The 21,445-nt window shown below is 41.1% G+C and overlaps 1 protein-coding gene across 1 annotated transcript in view; it reads right to left on the bottom strand.

Moving 5' to 3' along the window:
• DCDC2 (doublecortin domain containing 2) overlaps nt 1–11,032 on the bottom strand; it is a 159,674-nt gene extending 148,642 nt beyond the window's left edge. The window contains exons 1-2 of the mRNA XM_004693316.2: nt 10,740–11,032; nt 7,133–7,187 (exon numbers count right to left, since the gene is read on the bottom strand). Coding sequence (XP_004693373.1) covers nt 7,133–7,187; nt 10,740–11,032 — 348 coding nt within the window. The remainder of the gene's footprint in view (nt 1–7,132; nt 7,188–10,739) is intronic.
• Between the last annotated feature and the right edge of the window lie 10,413 nt (nt 11,033–21,445).

Consider the following 21,445-nt stretch of genomic DNA (forward strand, 5'->3'; position numbering starts at 1 on the left):
TCCCCACTCTGTCTCTGGTGAATCCTTTCACCCTCTCCCTGCATATCTGGCCCACACCCCAGTTCTTCTATGCATAAATAAATAAAAATAAATAAAAAAAAAAAGGGAACCTGGGGCCTCCCTGGTGGCCCAGGGGTCAAGTCTCAGGGCTATCACCTCTAAGGCCTGAGTTCCATCCCCAGCCAGAGAGGTGACCCGCATGGTGCAACAGACCTCTCCTGTCTGGCCAACTGCTTCCCTTTGCAGTATATGTCAATAAATCCACCTCTTCTGCTCCCCTGTCTCTGGTGAATTCTCTCACCTCTCCCCCCACACACACACACTTCTGGTCTACACCCCAGTTCTACACACACACAAACACACACACACACACACACAAATTAAAAGAAAGAAGGAACCCTGAAGGCATTCTGTAGCTGCTGCTGGACAGTGGTCAAAGTTCTCTGTGAACAGGAGCTGGTTGCTATATCTACCTTGCAAGTGTGAGGAATGGCAAACTGCTTCTCTCTCTTTCCCATCAAGTTGATCTGCACTCCCCCTGTCAGAGACTCTTCTAAGGCTGTTAATATGAAATAATCCCCTTGAATCAAGTTATAGAAAGAGACATGGCAAAGCTTTAAGAGCAAAAGGATGGAAGGAAGCTTCTGTTATATTTAAAATTGGCTGCCCCAGAACCCTAAATCCAATGCCTTTTCTTAGTCCTCCGAACATACCTCTAACCCACCACATGCGCCCTGGATGATAACACGTTGGTTTACTTCCCTGTTTCCTGCTCTAGACTCTTTTCAAGAGTTAGAGCAGCAAGGCTTTCATTTTATGTCTGACATCTAGGGATAAAACAAAACAAAACATCATAGGCACTTCAGTTGAGCTGTCTTTTGTCCCTGCTGAATACACAGGATACTGAGGCTTCTAACACAGGAAAACAGATTGCAGATTGTGCAAATTCAATAACGATTTGAGAATATCATTCTTTGAAGAATTCACTACACAAAGGAGACATGGGCTGGTAGATGATGTGGGAATTAGAACACCAGGTCAGAGTCTAACAGAGTGGTCCCCAGGGATAGGGAAGGGTCTGGCTTCCCTGCCCCACCCAAGGAAGGGAGGAGGTGAGAAGGGAATAGAAGAGGCTGAGAGAGAGGGAGGGAGGAAAGAAGACGTGGAGCAAGGAGACCGGTAGGAGTCATGGGTGGCAGACAGACATGTGAAGACGCTGCACCTGCTTCTTGGTCCTGGACTGGCTGAAAGAGATGTGGGTGAGAGACCGTGGGAGGTTGGCTGGGGCAGCTTTTATCTTGATTTTGCTTTTGTTCCTTCTGTCCCAATGTGCTGGGTTCCTTCTGTCCTCTTGCTAGGGTCCCCCCCAGGAGGTACCTTAGACTTGTAGCAGGTTTTCAGGCCTCAGGCAACCCTGTTTGGTTGGCATATACTTCGGGTGCTGGTTTTGAAACCTATATTCTTTCCCTTTTCTTTGTTGCACACTAGAATATGTTTTGATACTAGGGTATGTTTTGTCTTGACGTGGCTGATGGCAGAACCTACTTAGAGTGGGCAAATGTGGGGGTTTGGGGTGCCGTCACCTACCCTGTTGTGTAAGAAGGAAGTTCCCATTTCAAAGTGCACCAATGGCTTTGTTCAACACGCTAAAGTCAAAATTGCTTGAAATAAGTAGCTCAACACAAATAGAATTGGGCCCTTGCCCAGTCAAATCACTTACTGTATGTTCCCAGAGGCGCCATGCCTCTGCCTTCCCAGCAAGACAATAAATTCCTGGGGGTGAGAAGTTATGGATCATTCACTCATTTTTGCCCCCCTTGTTCCCCAGCACTCTGCCTACCCTGCTGCACAGTGTGGCATCCAATCACGTGCAGGTCAAGTAGGTAAGTTAGGGAAACAATAAGGGAAGCCAAAAATCATAAGCAGGTAAAGCAAAAGGGTCACAGCACAGCAGGCTGGTGAGGAAGAGGGGAGACATCTTACAGGCAGATCAGAGGTTTCTAGTGCTGAGGGCAGAGGACTCCCCCAGACTGCTGATGTTTTGGAGGAGACAAAGAGGCTGGTCGATCAAGTTGGAACACTGGAGCACCACCTGTGATCTGAAAACGGCCTGAGAGGAGACAGACAAGGAAACAGAGTGGAGACATGGGAAGACATATTTGAGGACTGAGCTACCAAGCTCAAAAGATGGGGAAAAAAAGCAATTATTTACTAAAACCACTGAGATAGGAGAGTGGAAGAGATATGAAAACATAGTTCTATAAAATGACAGGCTTGGGCCTTCCTGGCACAGCAGGTTAAAGCACAGCACTAAGAAGCTAAAGCCACTTGAGCATGAGTTCGATCCCTGCCCCGGAGGTGACTCACATGGCGCGGCAGACCCCTCCTGACCCGCCCGCTGCTCCCCTCTACAGTGTACTTCGTCAGTCAGCCTGTTCTGCTCCCCACTCTGTCCCTGGTGAATCCTCTCACTGTCCTTCCTTGCACCTCTGGCCTGTACCCCAGTTTTGTATGCATAAATAAATAAATCTTAAAAAAAAAAAAGAAGAAGAAGAAGCTAAAGCCACTTCAGCATGATTTCAATTCCCAGCATTTCAATTCCCAGCCAGGGAGGTGACCCACATGGCGCTACAGACCTCTCCTGACCTGCCCATTGCTCCTCCCAGCAGTGAATTCATCAGTCAGCCTGTTCTGCTCCCCAACTCTGTCTCTGGCGAATCCTCTGACTGCCCCTGCAGCTTTGGCCTGTACCCCAGTTCTGGGTGCATAAATAAATAAATCTTTAAAATATATATATATCTACCATATAATCCAGCAATTCCACCATAGGTATCTACCCAAAGATATCAAAGCACTAATTCAAAGGGACATATGTAGTCCTAAGCTCACTGCAGCACTGTTTGCAACAGCAAGTCACAGAAACCAAAGTGCCCAAAGCAATTAAGTGGGTAAAGATCTTTTAGATACATATAAACACACGCATGTATGTGTTTTATAAATATACACATATATGCACACACAATGGAATACTCAGCTGTAAAACGAGATGAAATCTTGCCATTTGCAACATGTTTGAAAGGGAGAGGATAGTACTAAGGGAATAAATCGGAAGGAAAAATATAACTACCAGCTGATTTCATTCAGATGTGGACTATAAAGAAGCCTCCAAAAAGGAGCAGACAAATCTAAGACAAAACACAGCCTAGAACTCTGACTGCAGAGCTGAAACCAGCAGCGGGCCGGAGCACAGGGAGGGGAGGCCACCATTGGACCACGGCAGAGAGCTGTGGTGCTTTCACGTACATTAAACAGACATTTGGTGTGTGACATACATTTGAAAAGGTGTGAACTTCTACTCTGAAAACACAAGCTGTGTTGTAAACCAACATTATATTGTCAATAGAATAATAGTACTCTAGAAAAAGATGACCAGGGAATAGAAGCAAAAGGAGTTGAGAAGTTCTCTTTATCTGATGTAGGTAAAAGTAAGGTCTGTGTAAGAGAGGTGAGGAGAATCTGGTTTGCACTCACAATGCTCATAGTAGGTGCAAAGCGCAGAGTCACTTACTCCTATTCATTTTCCCTATTCCTCCCTCCTTTTTCTTCCCTTTCTATTACTTACCTCCTTTACCTCCCACCGCCCAATAGGTCTACCAAGCAAAACCATGTGCTTGTTTGGGGCTAGCAGAAGAGATGCATGGTAGTCTCTCTGTTGTCTCACCAGAGGATAAGGCCATTAAGAGGAAAAAGAGGAATAGAACTGGTTGTTCTTTCAGTGTCTCTTCAAAGATTAGCTTCATGGAACAGAGACGCAATAACAGAAACCACAAGAGACCTTGGAATGTCAAGGTGACATGCACATTCTAGTGACTGTGGCCTGAGACAGGCCGCAGTAGATACCATTGTGTCTCAATGATTAACTATCTAAAGAGCACCAGAGAGTTTTGTGGACTTGGGAGAGGATAACCACAGAGAAGGAAGGAATGCCATTAATTCCCAGCACCCTGGCTGGGTTTCCTATCACATGCAAAAACCTAACTCCAGTGGCTAAGACCTAAAGCTACACATTCTCCAAAACCCTATCAAATAATGCAGTAACACAAACTGAGAACAATGAGAATTAACTTATTTGAGTCATTACACCAATGCTCCCAAATCTTTTGAAAAATTTTATTCGTCTTTCACACTAAAACATCTTAGAGTAAACATCATTTATGCTACCACTGCATTGAAATTTCCCCTTTCAGTCATTCCTAACCCATCGTGTAAAACCAGTTCACAATTAATTCAGCGAACCCCTCCCTGTCAATGTGAGTACGATAGATCATCTGACTCCACAGAATTGTGGAACTCAATTAACTAATAAAGTATTGTGGTTCTCATGTAAGTACGTGATCAGGTGCACACTATTTTCTCCATATACACAAATACGGATGGAAATTCCCAACTTACACCAATGGTTTTGTGAAAGGTATTGCTCACCAAGTCAGTTCTTAAAATGTGAACACACATAGTCCTCTGAGTTATAAACCTGCTGAATTGTAAAAGCTCCATGGTGATTAGCATGTTGGGCACATATTGGGTATAATGCCATAGTAGGCACTTATAATCTTTTTTACAAAAAGTCCTTATTGTGACTGCTAAATTTAATCTTTAAAAAAGTTATGAAATAAGACCTCCCTGGGGGTGCAGGGGCTAAAAAGAGCCCTGTAAGTGACCGCCAGCAACTGCAGCACTAATTCAATTCAATTCAATTCTTTCCCCCCACCGGGGACGCTGACCCACGTGGCACAGCAGACCTCTCTTGTCTCACCCTCTGCTCCCCTCAGCAGTGTATTGCAATAGATCCACCTGTTCTGCCCCCCACTCTGTCTCTGGTGAGTCCTCTCATCACCATCACCCCTCTCCTCCACACCCTGACCCTCATGCCAGTTCTTGTGTGTATAAATAAATAAATCTTTCCAGAAGTTATTAAATAAATAAATGAAAGATACTGGTATACTTTATTCGATTGTGCAACTTATTTTTAAACTTGAAAAGTAAAATAAACGTCTGATTATAAGTCAGTAATGGAAATGACAGAGAGGTATTTCTTCACGGAAAGGATTAAACACAAACCATGGTGAGCTTCTCAGGGCAGTCCACAAAAGTCCTTTTACTTGTGCTCCACCTAAAACAGGAGCAGTAATCCTCAGGAACCCTTAGTTTCAGGGCATTAACATTAAACAGCAAAGCCATACCTCCATGAGGAGACATTCAGAGGTCCCTTTTGGGAAGCCCAAACCCCCTCTTCTGCCAATATAGTAGGGCTCCTTCTGCTCAACTCAGGCTGGAATTATAGCCATGGAGTGAGTTTGGGGAGGAGGGTTTCTGTGTTGGAGATTGAGATGGAAAAAGTAAGGAAAGTAAATACTCCACTTGTCTAGACTAGGAGGAAAGGTGGGCGAGGGTGAAGGTGTGGGGGACCCCAGAGAGCAGAGGTCTTGGGTGGAAGAAGGTAGGTGCTAAAAGAACATGGACAAGCAGTTTCTCATCACCTCTTCCCAGCTCTCCAAATTTCTTCTACTTCTTTCTTTTTACCCTCTTTGAAAGGATTTATGGGGAAAGGTTGAAAAGAATTGAAAAACTCTGATAGAGTCTCTGCAGTTAAAAGGGAAGGAGATGGAGAGGAAGCCACCAGAAAGAAGTAAAATGTAAGAGAGGCAGCATTCACACCAGCAGTGAGAGGGATCAGAATTCCCCTTATCTTGTCCCTGTGACTCATGCATGTACAGAGAAAAACAATTGCTACTGCTCTCAAAGGGAGAACAAATAGTAAATTAAGCTAAGAGTCCTTGTGAATGCTTTCATTATTAAAACTGCAAAGCAAAAAAAAAATTCAAAAAATGTATTTTTGTAATTCTGCTGGGTACAATGTCTTTACCAAAACACTGGAGTCCAAAATAAAAACATGTTCACATTTTTTAATAATTGGTACGACTCAAGTTCTATCACAGAAATGCAGATTCAGTGAGCAATTTTAAGCAAGGCAGCTTACGTCACATAATTATGCATCCTTGAAACAAAATTACATCCAGAACTAATTCACCAATCAATTCTCTTTTCCCACCTGCTACAGATGTGAACTGGAAGGCATGCTTCAGTCCTAATATAAACCCAACCTGAGAAAGTATACCTCTTCCTACGTTAAGCTACATATGTTATCACTCTTTGAAATAATCAATTTGATACACTTTGAAATTCAAAATATAAGAATGTGAATTTTTTTCAAACAATGTTCTGGGGTTGGTAGCTCTTTCCACACATTTTCTCAATAATAAATTTAACTCACATTCTTCAAATTCCACACAAGTAGAATCTTTTCCTATTATGTTTTTTTTTCCTAGAGGGACCTAATTGGTCCTGCTGAGCATAAACAATCCATGAGAAGAAATGGAGAAAGCGGTGGGCTCCTCTGTGCTGTGCAATCCTATTCTGCCAGCCATTTCTTCCTAACTTTATGGGTGTCAGAATGGGAAGAGGGGAAGTTAGAGCTAGTGGCCAGTATGCTGTCTGGGTTTAACTACCATTGGCTCTGTTTCACTGGGACCTATAAGGGTGTTGTTTTGACTTGGTTTTTCATCCACAAACTAAGGTGTATGTCCCACAGAATATCTGAAAATTGCACTGGCATTTCAGACACTATGTGGCAGCCTATCTTCTGACCATTTCACAAGGCTCCAGGGCAATCTTCTTGCAAGCTTTTGCTGACACTGCTCAAGGGAACTTTAAAGCAAGTTGACAAGAAGGGCTCTTTGGAAAATCCCAGGCCCAGGCAGACCACCTGGCTATTCAGACTGTAAGCTGTTGGCAGCCAGCGAGGACAGAGGATGAAGTTTTGGTAAAGATTTGTGTCACCGTACTCAGAATCTCATTCCCTCTGACAGGGAAAAATTCTCTGGATTTCAACCTAATAATACAGCTAGAAAATTGGAAAAGAATACCATGTAGGGTCTAATCCTACATGCCCTAAGAGATCCGCTCAGTTTCTTTGCTTCTGGTAATCTGATGCATGCTAAATTTCCAAGACATACCATCCAAAACACAAAAAATGGTTATGTCATTTAAGCCGTCAAAATATTGCTTGCATTACCTCTGTATTTACAGTTTCCATTGGTCTTTTCTTGATTTCTCCTATGTCCAAGTAACTGGGGGGAAAAAACAATAAAGATATCATCTTTAGCTTTTGAGGCAATTTTATAAATTTTAAAAAATTATTGAATAGTAAAGCAAACCATAGGAAACGCCTAAGATCAAAGCAAAACTCAGTAGCCACTAATTGAAAGCAATCATAATAGTACCAACTACGTTCAGCATCACCAGCCAGAAGTAAACCATGTCTACTCTAAACCTGTACTGGGGAAACACTCCCCGCCCCTCACTACCCCTCTATAGATTAGCTACTTGCTATCTACAAGGAACTTGTAATTCTTCTATCAAGTTTGTTAAAAAGAGTGGTTTGTGGTATAAGCTGTTTAACAATTCCATTAATCATAGATTTAGGTCAGAGACAGTACTGTTAGCATGCACTACAATAACAGTTCTAAAAGGCTTGGAAATCTTTTTCCCTGTGAGAGTACTTGAATGCTACAGAAACACTTAACCATGTGAGATGGTTTAGTTACTGGCTCAGCTAAGAGGCAGGTGAGTGTATGAGTTAACCTCTTGAGACCTCTATTACTCCATTCCTATTTGCTACAGATAGATTAACTAGTGATCATTCTTTAACCACAGCATAAGCACAAGCTGAAACCGTTATATCTTTGTCAAGTTCAAGCTTTAAGTGCATCATTGTAACCTAGGGATGACCTTCATACACAGAAGGTGCTAAATAAATGCTGTAATATTAAAAATATGCATAAGTGAACATCTAATCTATAACCATAGACAGAAGAATTAATTAACTAATTCATTCTCTACCTCAACAACCATAATTGCTAAGTTGCCAAAAAAAAATGTTAGCATTAATTTTGGCTATTGAGGTTATCTTTACCTGTTGTTTGATTTTTTTGGACACAAGAATTTAACAGATATTTCTGGGAATAATCCTGCATTTCCCTTTCATAAACAGTATTTTACATAGTTTAAGTATTCCCTCTGCTCAACAATAAAACGAGTCTTGCAAATCTAATGATTTCTTATATATTATCAAAGTATCCTAACTGTCATGATCAGGTAGGTATCTCTGCTCCACAAGGTTAATGTAGTCAACCTCCCAAAATGCACACAGAAATTTTGGGGGGAAATAACCCCCTCTAGAATTTGCTATGTAAAATAAAATTTTAATAGCTATCTAAAACAGTTTCAAAACCATTAGAATAAAACTTAAGTAAAAACAGTTCAAGTAGGAAGTTGATCATTACTATTTGAAAATTGTTATACCACAGCTCTTTCCCAACATCATTTAAAGTCTAAATGACACAAATCCCCTCAATAATTTTTGAGCTTCCTTTTGTTGTTTTTTTTATTGCTTCATTTATATAGCATTATAACTGCTAGGTTTCAAATATATTCATCATTTAGGTCTTCTTGGAACCTATCATTAACACAAATAAATAAACTATTCATCAATCAGCATGGAAAATTAATCACAGACATTTTTATAACAAACTCAGTTATTTTTGTGTATATGAACTAAAAGCAAAAATAGCCATGCAAGTTTCTTATATGCATAAAGAAAACTTTAAAGTACACTATTTGGTATGGAACTGTACCATACCAAATTAAAGAGATTATGAATCTGCAACTTTGAGCTCTTCATAAATTTGAAGTAAATTCCATTCCCATGAAAGTGTTTTACATAGAAATTATTTAATAATGAAATGTATGATGGAAGGAACAGAACCTAAATGAGATTTGCATTTATCTAGCATAGATGATTTGCTTTTTACAAAATCCCTGTTAGGCAGGGATGGTTTTGTGCCTTTTTTAAATTAGGTAATTGTGGCAAGTGGCTTTTCCAAGGACACGGAGCTAGTAAGAAGCTCCATCTCAACCGTCCTGATTTTCAGCTTTAAGTTCTAACTTTCTTTAAAGCACATGGTTTTGTTTGGTTCGTTTTCTAAAAAGTTAGATAAAGCCTAGTGAAAGTCATTTCAGCCCCCCAAATACATCCCTCATCCTCACATAAAAAGAATGTCTGACGTAACAAAGGACAGAACAGCCCTTGGGAGGGGAAGGATGAGGTGAGACAACTTTAATGAGATTTGGGAAGATATATTTAAAGAATTAAAATCAGAATACACAAGCAGAGGTTTTATTGTAAAGATGTACTTTTACGAGCTTGAGGTCCAAGCTGAATTTTAAATTAAAATATCACGTTAAATGCTATGAAATATTGAGTTACTCTATAACCAGTAGTTCCACTCGGAGGTATCTACCCAAGAGAAATGAAACCTTGTACTATGACTCTTCAAAGCAGCAATATTTCTAATAGCCAAGAGTGCAACATCTCCAACCATCAAGCAACACATGGATGTACAAAATGTGCCATGTCTAAACCATGGAGTATTATTCAACAATAAAAAAATAAAGGACTGATACATGCTACATGGAAAAGCCTTGAAAACACTGTGCTAAATGAAAGAAGCCCGAAACACAGGTGAGACACTGTCTGATTCCACTGACCTGAAATTGCCAGAATCGATATGTCCATAAAAGTAGAGTAGGTTAATGATTATCAAAGGAGAGGAGAAGTAAGTAGGGGTTTCTTTTTGGAGTAATGGAAATGTTCTAAAGTTCTAAAGTGATAAAAATTACACATGGCATAGGAAATTCAATAGACTTACAATAGCCACCTGTTAGTCTAAGCAGAACGAATCTCTCTCAACTCTGAACTCCTATGTCACTTTATTTTTCTAATTACACCTATGCCTTTACCCTTTCCATGAAAATGATTGTGTTGCATGTAGTCTGGTTCCTGTAAGACTATAAACTCCTAAAGACAAGGAGTCAAGGTTTGTTAATTTTTGTTCTCCTCAAAGACAACCAGTTTGCTAACTCATTGAACACCTACTATGAATGTGAACCTCCTGCCAGGGAACTGGAAATAAACACCAACCAATGATGCCCTCAAAGATGGAGCCATCAAATAATTGGAGATAAGCAAGTAGAAAAATACAGTACACGAATAAATTCGCCCAAGTCTTATGTCAGCAGCATAAATATGCAGAGGGTAGGCGATGCGTCCCAACAGCCAGACATGATCAACTCTACCTTGAATCCAAGAATGAATTTATCCAATAGGGAGAAATGCAGAGAGCAATTTTCTCCTCTGGTGATTACAGAGTATAGTATTCCACACTGCAAGGTGATTTTAGAATCCAAAACTACTTCCAAGAGAAAGGGAAGGGAGAGAGAAAAAACAGATGAAAGAGAAAAAGCAGAATAGAAAATGCAAAGGTTTTGGCTTGGTCACTGAATACCTTTTATTTGTAAGATTCTTGTTCCTAAAACACTAATGTTAGGCCTGTTTGACGTTTAACTGCTACACAAGTGAAACTGTTCCTCTGGTCACACTTTCAACTTTGAAATTCAAGCAGGAGAACTCACTAAGAGGTCTAGACCCTCCTAGTCACATTCTCTCAACCCATTGAGATGTGTGTGTGTTGGGGGGTTGGGGGGGGTCATTCCTTTCCTGCTGCCAGCCTCACACTTTCGAGCACCCTGAAATAGTGGACGGTGGGCACAAACGGACTCACTTGAGTTTCTTGAAGGCTTCCTGGCCGCCAGCCACGTAGTTGCCCCCACTTTGGATCTGGTCGAGCTTCCGGATGCGATGCCCGGTGCGCGGGGTGTAGATGTTCCTGACCGCCCCAAAGGGTGCCTGGACGCCGCCAGTCACCTCTTTCAGGAAGACGTCGAAACTGGACACCTTCTTCTCATGGAAGACCACGCGACGACCCGCAAAGAAGGGGTCTCCGTTGCGGTACACCAACACGCTCTTCACCACGGGCTGAGACAGGTGGCTGGACTTGGCGCTGGTGCTGCTCATCTTTCCCGCGGGACGCCGCCGGGGCTCGCTTCACGCCAGGAGGGACCTGGGCTGCCCGGGCCGCCTCTCGGGACACACTGCGCGGGGTCGCCTCCTGGAACCAACAGGAAACAGACCAGCCCGCAGGTGAGAGCCCCGAGAAGACCGTGCGCCCGGCGTGCACCCCGCGGAGACCCTTCAGGCTGCGGGCTCCCCGGGCACGCACGTTCAAGTATTTGACCCAGGTCTGCAACAGCCAATCAGCGCTGGCCTTGCGCGCACACACCTGTTTCACACGCTACCGGCACAGTCGAGGTGTGCCCACCCCGCGGCAGAGCGCAGGGGGCTTTAAAGAGGCAGGCCGAGGGGGCGCTGGAGCTAGAGTGGCGGAAAACACCCCCCACACACACACACAGACAGCGCGCACACACATGCACAAACTATAAATATGACGAAACTCGATTTCTAACATACTTAGGCTCCTCTTTTCTCTCCGTGCTGCCTCACTGTTCAATCCCCAGCTTGCACCCCCAAATTAAAGCTCTTAAGGTGTGGCCGTAATGGCTCAGGTTTGTTTCTTTTTCCGGAAAAATAAATACCTACGGTGCACTGAGACAGACAAGAATCCAGGGTCCGGGACCCCTAGAGCCCTCCCGACTGCGAAGCTGGGTGGACGTAGTTTGAATCCCTCCGGCAGCGGTGCGCAACCAAGCCCCAGGGCAGCGGGGGGGGGGGGGCAGTGGGTGGGATCACCTGGGAGGCACCCGCCCCGGAGACCTACCAACACTCCAGGGGTGGTGGGGGCTCTGGCCAGGAGGGGCGGGGGTGGGGCGGGAGCGCGGGGCTCAGGCTCCGCCCGCACCGCGGTGAACTTGAGGGCCAGCGTACCTCCCGCTGTTCCTCCCACTGCCGTTGCCTCTGCGGGCCTCTCTCACCCCGGGGGGAACGGAGTTGTTATTTCCCGCCGTTTCCATAGCAACTGCAGCCACGCGCAGGGAGCCGAGTCCGTGAACTAGGCCTAGAGCGCGCCTGGGTCTGGGTCCCCCGGGCATTGCCCTGCTCCTGGGCAGAGCAATGAAAAGAATTGAGGGGCTGGAGGGCCCATGGAGAAGCACGATGGCAGTCTACAAACAGACGCCTACATGTGCCAGGCAGTGCTAGAAGCTGGGGGTGCGGCAGTCAATAAAATGACCTACAATATTTTGAATATCTACCACATGTCTAGCTTTATGCCCGAAAAGAACTTTTCCTACTGTCCCAAGAAGGCTAATTGGCAAAAGGCCATCTGTGCCTAACAGCCCATATTCTTGCAGTGTGTGCATGAGATCAGTGTGTAGGTGAAGGAGCTTTCAAAATACTAAGAACTTCAGTGAGAGATACTTGGTCCGATACAATTTGGGAAACATTGTGGCACCAAGAAAATTCACTTTAAAAGTTGAAATCTTCCAGTTTATCTCTGCCAGGATTCCCTTGATTTCTCCTAAGACTTACCAGTGTGTCCTTTTCAAACTTCATTACAGGGTGTTCCTAATTCATCAGATATGAATAAAATTAATGTTGTTAATAACTATCATTAAGCGAACACCTACCATTGTGTGGGCACATTACATAGATTACTTAGTGCTCCTAATAACCTTCAGAAATAAATTTCTTTCTTTCCTCTAATGAGGAAATTGAGGTGTAGAGAAAGCAAAGAAACAAAATTTAGGTCACAGAAAAAATTCACTCACAGAAAATTTTCTGTGATTCAAGACTCTTTGACCAACATGTCCTGACAATCTGAAAAGTGAATGTGTGGGACATCACAATCTGAGGCAGAGGGAATTTTACTGAAGTCATTCAATACAGCAATGCCTTAAAGCTAAAAGATCTTGGGGGAAAAAAAGGCAAAGAAATAGAAAGAAATAGAAGAAAGAATTGCTAAGTTGGCTGTGAAGAATATATAGGTTGAGAGGATGAAAGGGGAAAATATCTGTGCAAATACACTACCAGGTAGGTGAATAAAATCAAATATGTGTTTTGAGGGATGTAGGAAGTAAATCAAGCAGTCCCCCAAACTTCCTTACTGTCTGTGCCAACCCAGTGCAAAATAAAAGTGTGTGGTCACTTCAAAAAGTAAGATCATGAAGATGGTGAAGGCAGAACATTAAATCAACCATGGAGAACTCCTAAGCTTGGGATACTATTGCCATCTCATGAAGTCACCCCTCGTCTTTATTCTGATGCCCCACAACAGTATCTGCAGCCTAGATTTGTATCCTGAGCCCAAAATCATACATCCAATTGCCTCTTGGACAGTGACGTGATGATAAATGCTTAACTATTAGATCTCAGGGCATGGAAGGTCTTGATTTCTAGCTTTTGCCAATGTGTGTAGTTTAGTTTTGTAAACATGGTCTATTTCCAGCTACCAATCTTCTATCAATGAAGGCAAGAGATTCACAGTAACACAGCATTATATGATATTTCTATCACACAGATACAGTAGACATATGACTTCACAGGTAAAATGTCAGTAGTGATGAGTTTTAACAATTTGTTTTATGTAATGTGTTTGATTTGTAATAATATCATGTTTAAAATGGCTGAGAATTTAACAATTGACTTTTGTAAGCCAGTACACATTGGTTTTCAGCACACTGTTGGTCCTAAAAGCTGGTCTATGAGAAAGCAGTCCAGGCACAAATTTTACACATGATCTCATGTTTTCCTCAACATCTTCTTTTCCTATGTTCCCTGTCTCCATAAATAGACATCCCCACAATGACCAATTTGTTCAAAATTGAAACCTATTTCTCTTCCTCAAAACACAGTCATAGAGTATATATTATCTATGCATATGTTGCTTGCAGAATTCCTTTTGGAACTCTCATGCAGAACCGCAACACTGAGCAAAGGGAGACATCTTTAAGAATCAGAAAGGTTAAATGGTCCTTGGTGGAGAAGAGTTGAGGAAGAATGTGAAGCCACTTCAGATGAATGCTGGGGAATGTTTGAGCACACAAAGAATGTGAGGAAGCAGTTTTGTTTTTAAGCTTCTTCCTAGGTGTATAAAATACACAGAGTGAGAGAGACTGCAAAAGAAGATATTAGATTATTAATATAGTTTTACTGTGCATTAAAAATACCATAAAAGCATTTGACATTTCCTCAATTTTACCTGAGTAAAATTTTAACGTAACCCTTGCGATTAAAGGGTTCCTTGGGCAATCAGCAAGTTCTTTCAATTCTACCTCTCAAATAATGAACCAGCTCACTTATCTCCAAATCTATTTCTACTTTCTGAATTCAGGGCACCATCATTCCCGTAAAGACCACCTGGTCTCCCATTTTGCTTCTCCACTGCCCTGTCCATTCTATACAGAACACTCAGCCAGAAAGAATATTGAAAAACACAAATCTATTCCGCCACTTCCAGCTGAAACTTTTCTTACGATAAAATCTAACATCAGCTAACATTGATTACAAAACTCTGGATATGGTGGCCTTACTGCTGTCTTTCCTGACTCTTCTCACATGACTCTCCCTATGACTTTGCAGAAGACTTAGCCTTTCATTTCCTTGCGTAGTTCTTTGAACACACTTTGTGGCTTCTTATCCCCATTGTCATTGATTTGGCTTCTTCCAACTCTTCAGGTGTGCCTCATATTGTAGTAGATTCAAGTAGGAAACTTAAATCCCATTTCCCCAGTGAAACATTTATATCTCATGCACCAGATCAAAATAAACTGATACCTTGTACTTCTCTTCCATCATTCTTATCAGTTGTCATTGTAAGCCTTTGTGGAATTAAATCTTTATATGAATAAACTTCCTAAGGGAAAGAACTGTGCCCACTTTATAAATTAACATATCCCCAGCATCTAACAAAGATGATGGCACATAGCAAGTACTAAACAATTATTTGATGAATGAATGAATGCAAACTATATTGAGTTGAAAATTAAGAAAAAGCTTTCAAAGATGTAAGAAGTGCTCCTGTTAAAGAAAACAGATTCTCATATTAGCAAATAAAAAAAGAACTTGACAATTAAAGGGATTTGAAAATTAATTGCTTAGCTACAGCCAAAAAAGATCCACCACTGATGCTGAGACAAGCCACCTACACGAGGAACCAGAGTTTCTAACCCAGCATTGAGTTTCCAATAGTCTGTCATGGCAATAAAGATTTTTATGAAACATGGGGCATATTTCAGAAGTTTTCCTTCGAAGATCATCATCATTCTTACTATTTGTGTTCATAGCTCAAATTTAGAAAGAGTAAGAACTCTTTAGTTCTTAATCATAGTTCAACATAAACTATGCTATATGGACGCTTGGATAATGGTTCTGGTAGCCTTCATCAGATCAGGCAATGGCCAAACTCTTTCACATCCATGTACTAGGCTGCCTATCCCAGTCAGCCATATTTAAAGTGCTTAGCTATCTACTCAAAGAATACAAATTTAAAGAAATACGGATTCATGTTCACATGAACATGCATTTTCATGTTCATTGCAGCACCATTTACAAAAGCCAAACTATGGGAACAACCTAAGTGCCCAAAATCAGATGAGTGGAGCAGGAAGATGTGTTCTATATACATGGTGGAATACTATTCAGCCATCAAAAAGATATATTTATGCCATTTGCAGTGACATGGATGGAGCTGAAAAAGGTTAGGTTAAGTGACATAAGTCATAAAGAGAAAGACAAATATCATATGGTGTCACTTATATGTGGACTAAATATAAACCAAAGGGTAAGGTAAAACCAAATTAAAAAACTAACCCTGGAAAACTGACTACAGAAATTGGGCATAACAAAGAGGGAGGGGAAAGGATGAGGGCAAAGTAGAGAGGGAAGACAATGGACTATAGTAGTGGACTATGGGTGCTTGGATGATGGGTGTGCTAGACAACACCTAAAGGGACATCTTATACTTCTTTAACACAAACCAGCACATAAGCCATATCTCAATGAAAATTTTAAAACTAAAATTAAAGTAACTGAAAATGACTATAAGCGGAACCAACCTCATCCACACACAACCTAATCATGTTGAGTCTACCCATTTAGCATTTATAAAGCCTTCCTCTATATAATCCCCAGTGTCCCAACCTTGGGCTAGGCCTTAGATAAAACATTTATTTTATATGCTCTACAGACTAAGAAGTTAAGTATTTAAAAAACAGTCATTTCCTACTTTGTTTATTGCCAGTTAGAGTATGGTTGAGTAATTACAATCTACTGAAATAAAAAAACCTATACCTTATTTTATTTTTTTATGTTGCTTCCTATCATAAAATAAACCCCAAAGAAACTTACAGATGTTTATCTCTAAACTCTATATAAACCAAATATCACATTTCTCTAAATTACTATTCTCTTCCTCTGGAAAACACCTACAATAAGAGCTTTGATTATCAGTGAAAAAAGACAACAACACACAAATCAGTAGGATATAATCTGTGAAACAAACACGCAAAAGGCAAGTTTAAAGAAGGAAAGTTGAGAAATTTCACATCCTGAGTTTCGATTTTCTCCATGCTACAGAAGGAAACATATTTTGCCTGGCCTTTACAGCATTGCTATTATGATAATAAGCAGGTGTTTAAGAAATACTTGTTAGTGAATCAATCTGAAGTGAAGGATGAAGGAAGAGAGGCATCATAAGAAAAGCTGGACAGCAAGAGTGATTTGCAAGTATTAGGCAGTAGCAAGGGGAATGTGTGTACAGCTATGGTTTCTGTTTTTAGCAATCCTTCAAAAAGGTTATTGCTAGAACTCCACTTTCAACAGCAAGGTGAACATCTCTATACAAACAAAATGATAGATTAGCTAAATATTTGCATCTTTCTAAACACATTATCAATTTGTCAACAATTAAAAGAATTCAGAAACTGGATGAAAAAAGAACCATTTTGGATAACATCACTCAGCAAATCAGGAACAGAAGAGAATTCATTAATATAACAAAAAGCACCCATGAAAAAAATTGACTCTCTTATCACAAATATGACAAGTAAAGATGAAATATCAAAAGCATTCTCTGAGATGAATAGGCAATGCAAGAAGGCAAAGAAAGAAAAATGAAATATATAGGTGTTAGAAAAACCAAACTGCCTGTTTCCAAATATTTTTAATATGTATATAGAAATTTCAAAATAACCTGGGTGAATTATTAAAATTAGTTACAGAGTTTATATTTCTAGACACAGAATAAATGTAAGGATCGATTGGCTTTCTACATATTGTCAGCAAAGAAAAAAAATTCTAAAAATAAGCAGTTCTTGAATCCGATTATGAATCAATATAATTAAATATTTTTTATTTCATAGGTCTGCAAATGTACTGGTATGATAATATACATAATATACTGATTTTCTTTATTCTACCTTCAGAGTCTTCCGTTATCTCCCCTATTTCATTTCCAATGTAATTTCTTTTCACACCTCTTTTTTTGGTCCGTGAGTTGTTCAAAAACAAGAATAACCAAAGCGTTCTTGAAAAAATATATAAGTATATACAACATGCCTCATAAAATATCAAGATTTATTAAGCCATAATAATTAGGTTAGAAAATTTTTACCGGCCTTCTCTGGTGCACAGCAGGTTAGGACACAGCGCTGCAAGCTAGCCTCAGCCGCTTCAGTGCATGTTGGATCCCCGCAACAGAGGTGACTCACATGGCGTGCCAGACCTCTCCTGACGCACCCGCTGTTCCCCTCAACAGTGTACTTCCTCATCTGCCTGTTCTGCTCTCCACTCTGTCTCTGGTGAAGCTTCTCACACTCCAGCCCCTGCACCTCTGGCCTGTACCCCAGTTCTGTATGTATAAATAAGTAAATCTTTTTTTTTTAAGATTTATTTATTTGTGCATTCAGAATTGGGGTGCAGGCCAGAGGCTCAGAGGTGGTGAGAGGCCTCACCAGAGACAGAGTGGGGAACAGAACAGGCAGATCGACGAAGTACACTGCTGAGGGGAGCAGCGGGCAGGCCAGGAGAGGTCTGCCACGCCATGTGGTCACCTCCAGGGCAGGCAGGAATCGAACTCATGTGAAAGAAGCTTTAGATTCTCGGTGCTGTGCTTTAACCCGCTGCACCACCAGGGAGGGCCAGTAAATCTTCTTTTTAAAAAATAATAATTTTACTATGAGGCCTAGACAATTGGGCCAATGAAACAGACTAGAAAGCAGATGACAGACCTTTATTATATAGGGGCACTTGATATGTAAGATGGTAGCATATATTACTGGAGACTGACTTTATACATATGTGTGTATATAATGATGCAAGACAATTTTTTGTCCCTGTGAATGAAATGAAATTTGAGCCCACTCTCACAACAAGCACAAAAAAACAATTCATGGCTGATTAAACCTAAATGTGAGAAGTAAAGCTTTTGGAAGGTAATGTAAAACAATATCATCATGATTTCAAAGTAAAAGAATTTCTCAAAAAATATACAAAGAGCATAAAGAGAGAGGACTATGCCTCTGATTTAACTAAAAAAAAAACTAAGAACATCTGTTCCAAGAAAGAAGTTAAATATTTATATTAAAATACATGTGTACATGTTTATTTTTTAAATATATGTTTTCAAAACCAAAAGTAGGCAGTAATAGTTGCAGAATATGTAACAACAAAGGAGGATTATTAAGAATATATTTTTAAAATGATTCAACATCCAAAAAGGTAAAGTAAAAAAACCTCACAACTCAGATTTTGTAATTTTTGAAATAGGCAAGAGATTTGAACAGGCTCCTAACAGAAGAAAAAAATTAAATGACCAATAAACACATGAGATGTTTTGTTTCATGAAAATTTCAAACTAAAACTTAGATTTTCCCACCACATTGGTGAAAACTATGATATAACTAAGGTCCTCAAAAATGAAAAACAACAGGCCATTTACTGCTCTTGAGACTATTAAGTAGAGCAACCCTTTTGAAAATCATTTAGCATTTCTTATAAAATTAAATATGTAGATAGTGTTAAACCAACAGTTCTTCTACTTAATGCCCATATGTGTGCATCAAGAGACATCTACAACTATGTTTATAGAACATTCTCATAAAAAAAAGACAATCTTGGCCCTCCCTGGTGGCGCAGCGGGTTAAAGCACAGCACTGAGAATCTACAGCCACTTCCGCATGAGTTCGATTCCCGCCTGCCCCAGAGGTGACCACATGGCGTGGCAGATCTCTCCTGGCCCGCCCGCTGCTCCCCTCAGCAGTGTACTTTGTTGCTCTGCCTGTTCTGCTCCCCACTCTGTCTCTGGTGAAGCCTCTCGCCGCCCCTGTGCCTCTGGCCTGTACCCCAGTTCTGTATGCACAAATAAATAAATCTTAAAAAAAAAAAAAAGAATCTTGATATGGAACAACAACAGAATGGTCAAATAAATAATGATGTCCTTTGACAATAAATGGAATACCATACAGCAATGAAAACAACCTCAGCAGCATGTGTCAACATGAAAGACTCTCCCCAAACTTGGCGCATACAAGCAAGACAACCAAAATAAAATTTGAATACATGAAAAACTAAATAATTCATTAAGGATCCAAAGTTGCTGAAATTATGAAGAAAAGGGAAAGTCTAACAGTTCAGGAAATGATTACCACTCGGGTACAGTGGGAGCCATAAAAAGGATGAGATTTAGCAGGAACATAATGGGATATGAGACGAAAATGGTGAGACCTTGTACATTGCTGGGGACAGTGACATACAATCTTTTTAATATTGTGAATGTCTTAGAACTTTCACATACATTATAAATTCTTGCTACACATTCAAAATTTAGTAATACTTATTTTTGAAAAGAAAGTTTTGACATGAGCAGGCAAATTCTTATTACAATGAAAAAAATGAAGAGTTAAAAAGAAAGGTGGGGGAGAAACAGGAGGGGAAGAAAGAGGGATGAGAATTTAAAGGGGGGAGGAAATGAAAGGAGACTAACTACTAAGAGTATATGAGTTCAGATTTCAAGCATTCAGACTTGTGGGAATTCAGCAAAGAAGAAATTAATGTAAGCAATAGCAATCAGGGAGGACTACGGAGTGGAAGTGAGTCTTAAGATAGCCTTGGAAAACTTGAAACAGTGACAAGATGGAAAAGAAATAAAAGGAAAAGAAGATGAGGGAAAACAGATGAGCAAAGACAACATGGACAAATAAGACTGGATGGAACCCCAAAAATAGTCCTCCCTGATCAGACGAGGTTCAGGAGACTATGAAGCCTGTGTAGCTTGGGACAGGGTGTGGAGGGATGGGGGGTGAGGTAGAGTGGCCCAGGGTAAAGGACAGTGACAGTAAATGGCAGAGCCCCTTCAAAAGGGGGGGGGGGCTTTAGGAGCCCTAGGACCCAAGAAAAGTCAGTGAGGCTGCCTGGAAGGATGTCCAGCCTGTAATGACCAATGTCTTCTCTGAGGAGTTGAAAGTGAGCCACTGACCTTCTTGGGGTGCTAGAGCCTCATCCCCTAAGTCCCTGAGCCATCTTGGAGAATCCAGGTTTTATATTTTGCTCTATCAGAAATTCCCCATGGTAACTGTAGAAATTCCTGCTCTTCACCTGCCAGCGTTGAATTATATGGAATTTCCTGAGAATAAAGGGGACCTGGGCCCCTTACTCTCTTCTCACTGTGCATCTGCACCTGAATTGGGATTTCCCTGAAGCTCCCCTCCCTGTGGAATGAGGTTAGAAACCCTGCAAACCATATGCCCAGAGGCCCCATTAGAGTGTGTGGTGAGTTGGGAATGTGCCTGGGCCCCAGGAGGGAGCTGCAGAGAATCCCCATGGCTGAGGTGCCTGTGAGACAGGGTCACTCAGATAGAGTCCTGCTCCAGATAGGTTCCAAGAGCAACCTGGCAGAGTAGGCCAAGCCAACCACGGTGAGTTCCATGTGAAAATCCCACTTCTTACATCTTTAGGAACAAGGGAAACTCTCAAAGGTGGTTGTATGTGTGTCTGTGTGTAAATATAAATGCTCTGACTTTCTCTACATGGAATGCTTAAATGGCCCAAATGCCAGGTGTCTGTATATATTATGGGAAATTATTGGGTCTTTATGTCATTCAGACTCAACTGAATGTTCTCCTCAGAAAGACCTTCCCTTTATAAAGTGTCTCCTAGCCCTGTCTGGAAGGATGCCCTGTTAGGTTTCTTATTCATAACAGCTGACACTTTCTAAAATGTTCAGGAAAGTGGGACATTGTCTATTTTGTCACTGCTTAAATAAGGAATGAGGACAGTAGAATGGAGGGGGGACGAGACCAAGGAGGGGAGGTGACCTAGCTCAAATCTCAGCCATGTCCACTGCAAGGAGTCACCGATATTTGCACATCTGCCAGACTGTTAGGCAGACCTACCAGGAATGTGTTTTTGTGAGAAACTGAGGTAACACTTAATAAAAAAAAAAGAAGAAGAAGAAAAGAAATTCATCCAGACATACAA

The sequence above is a fragment of the Condylura cristata genome, unplaced genomic scaffold, assembly GCF_000260355.1.
Source record: "Condylura cristata isolate star-nosed mole 26May11 unplaced genomic scaffold, ConCri1.0 scaffold00037, whole genome shotgun sequence".
Classification (NCBI taxonomy): domain Eukaryota; kingdom Metazoa; phylum Chordata; class Mammalia; order Eulipotyphla; family Talpidae; genus Condylura; species Condylura cristata.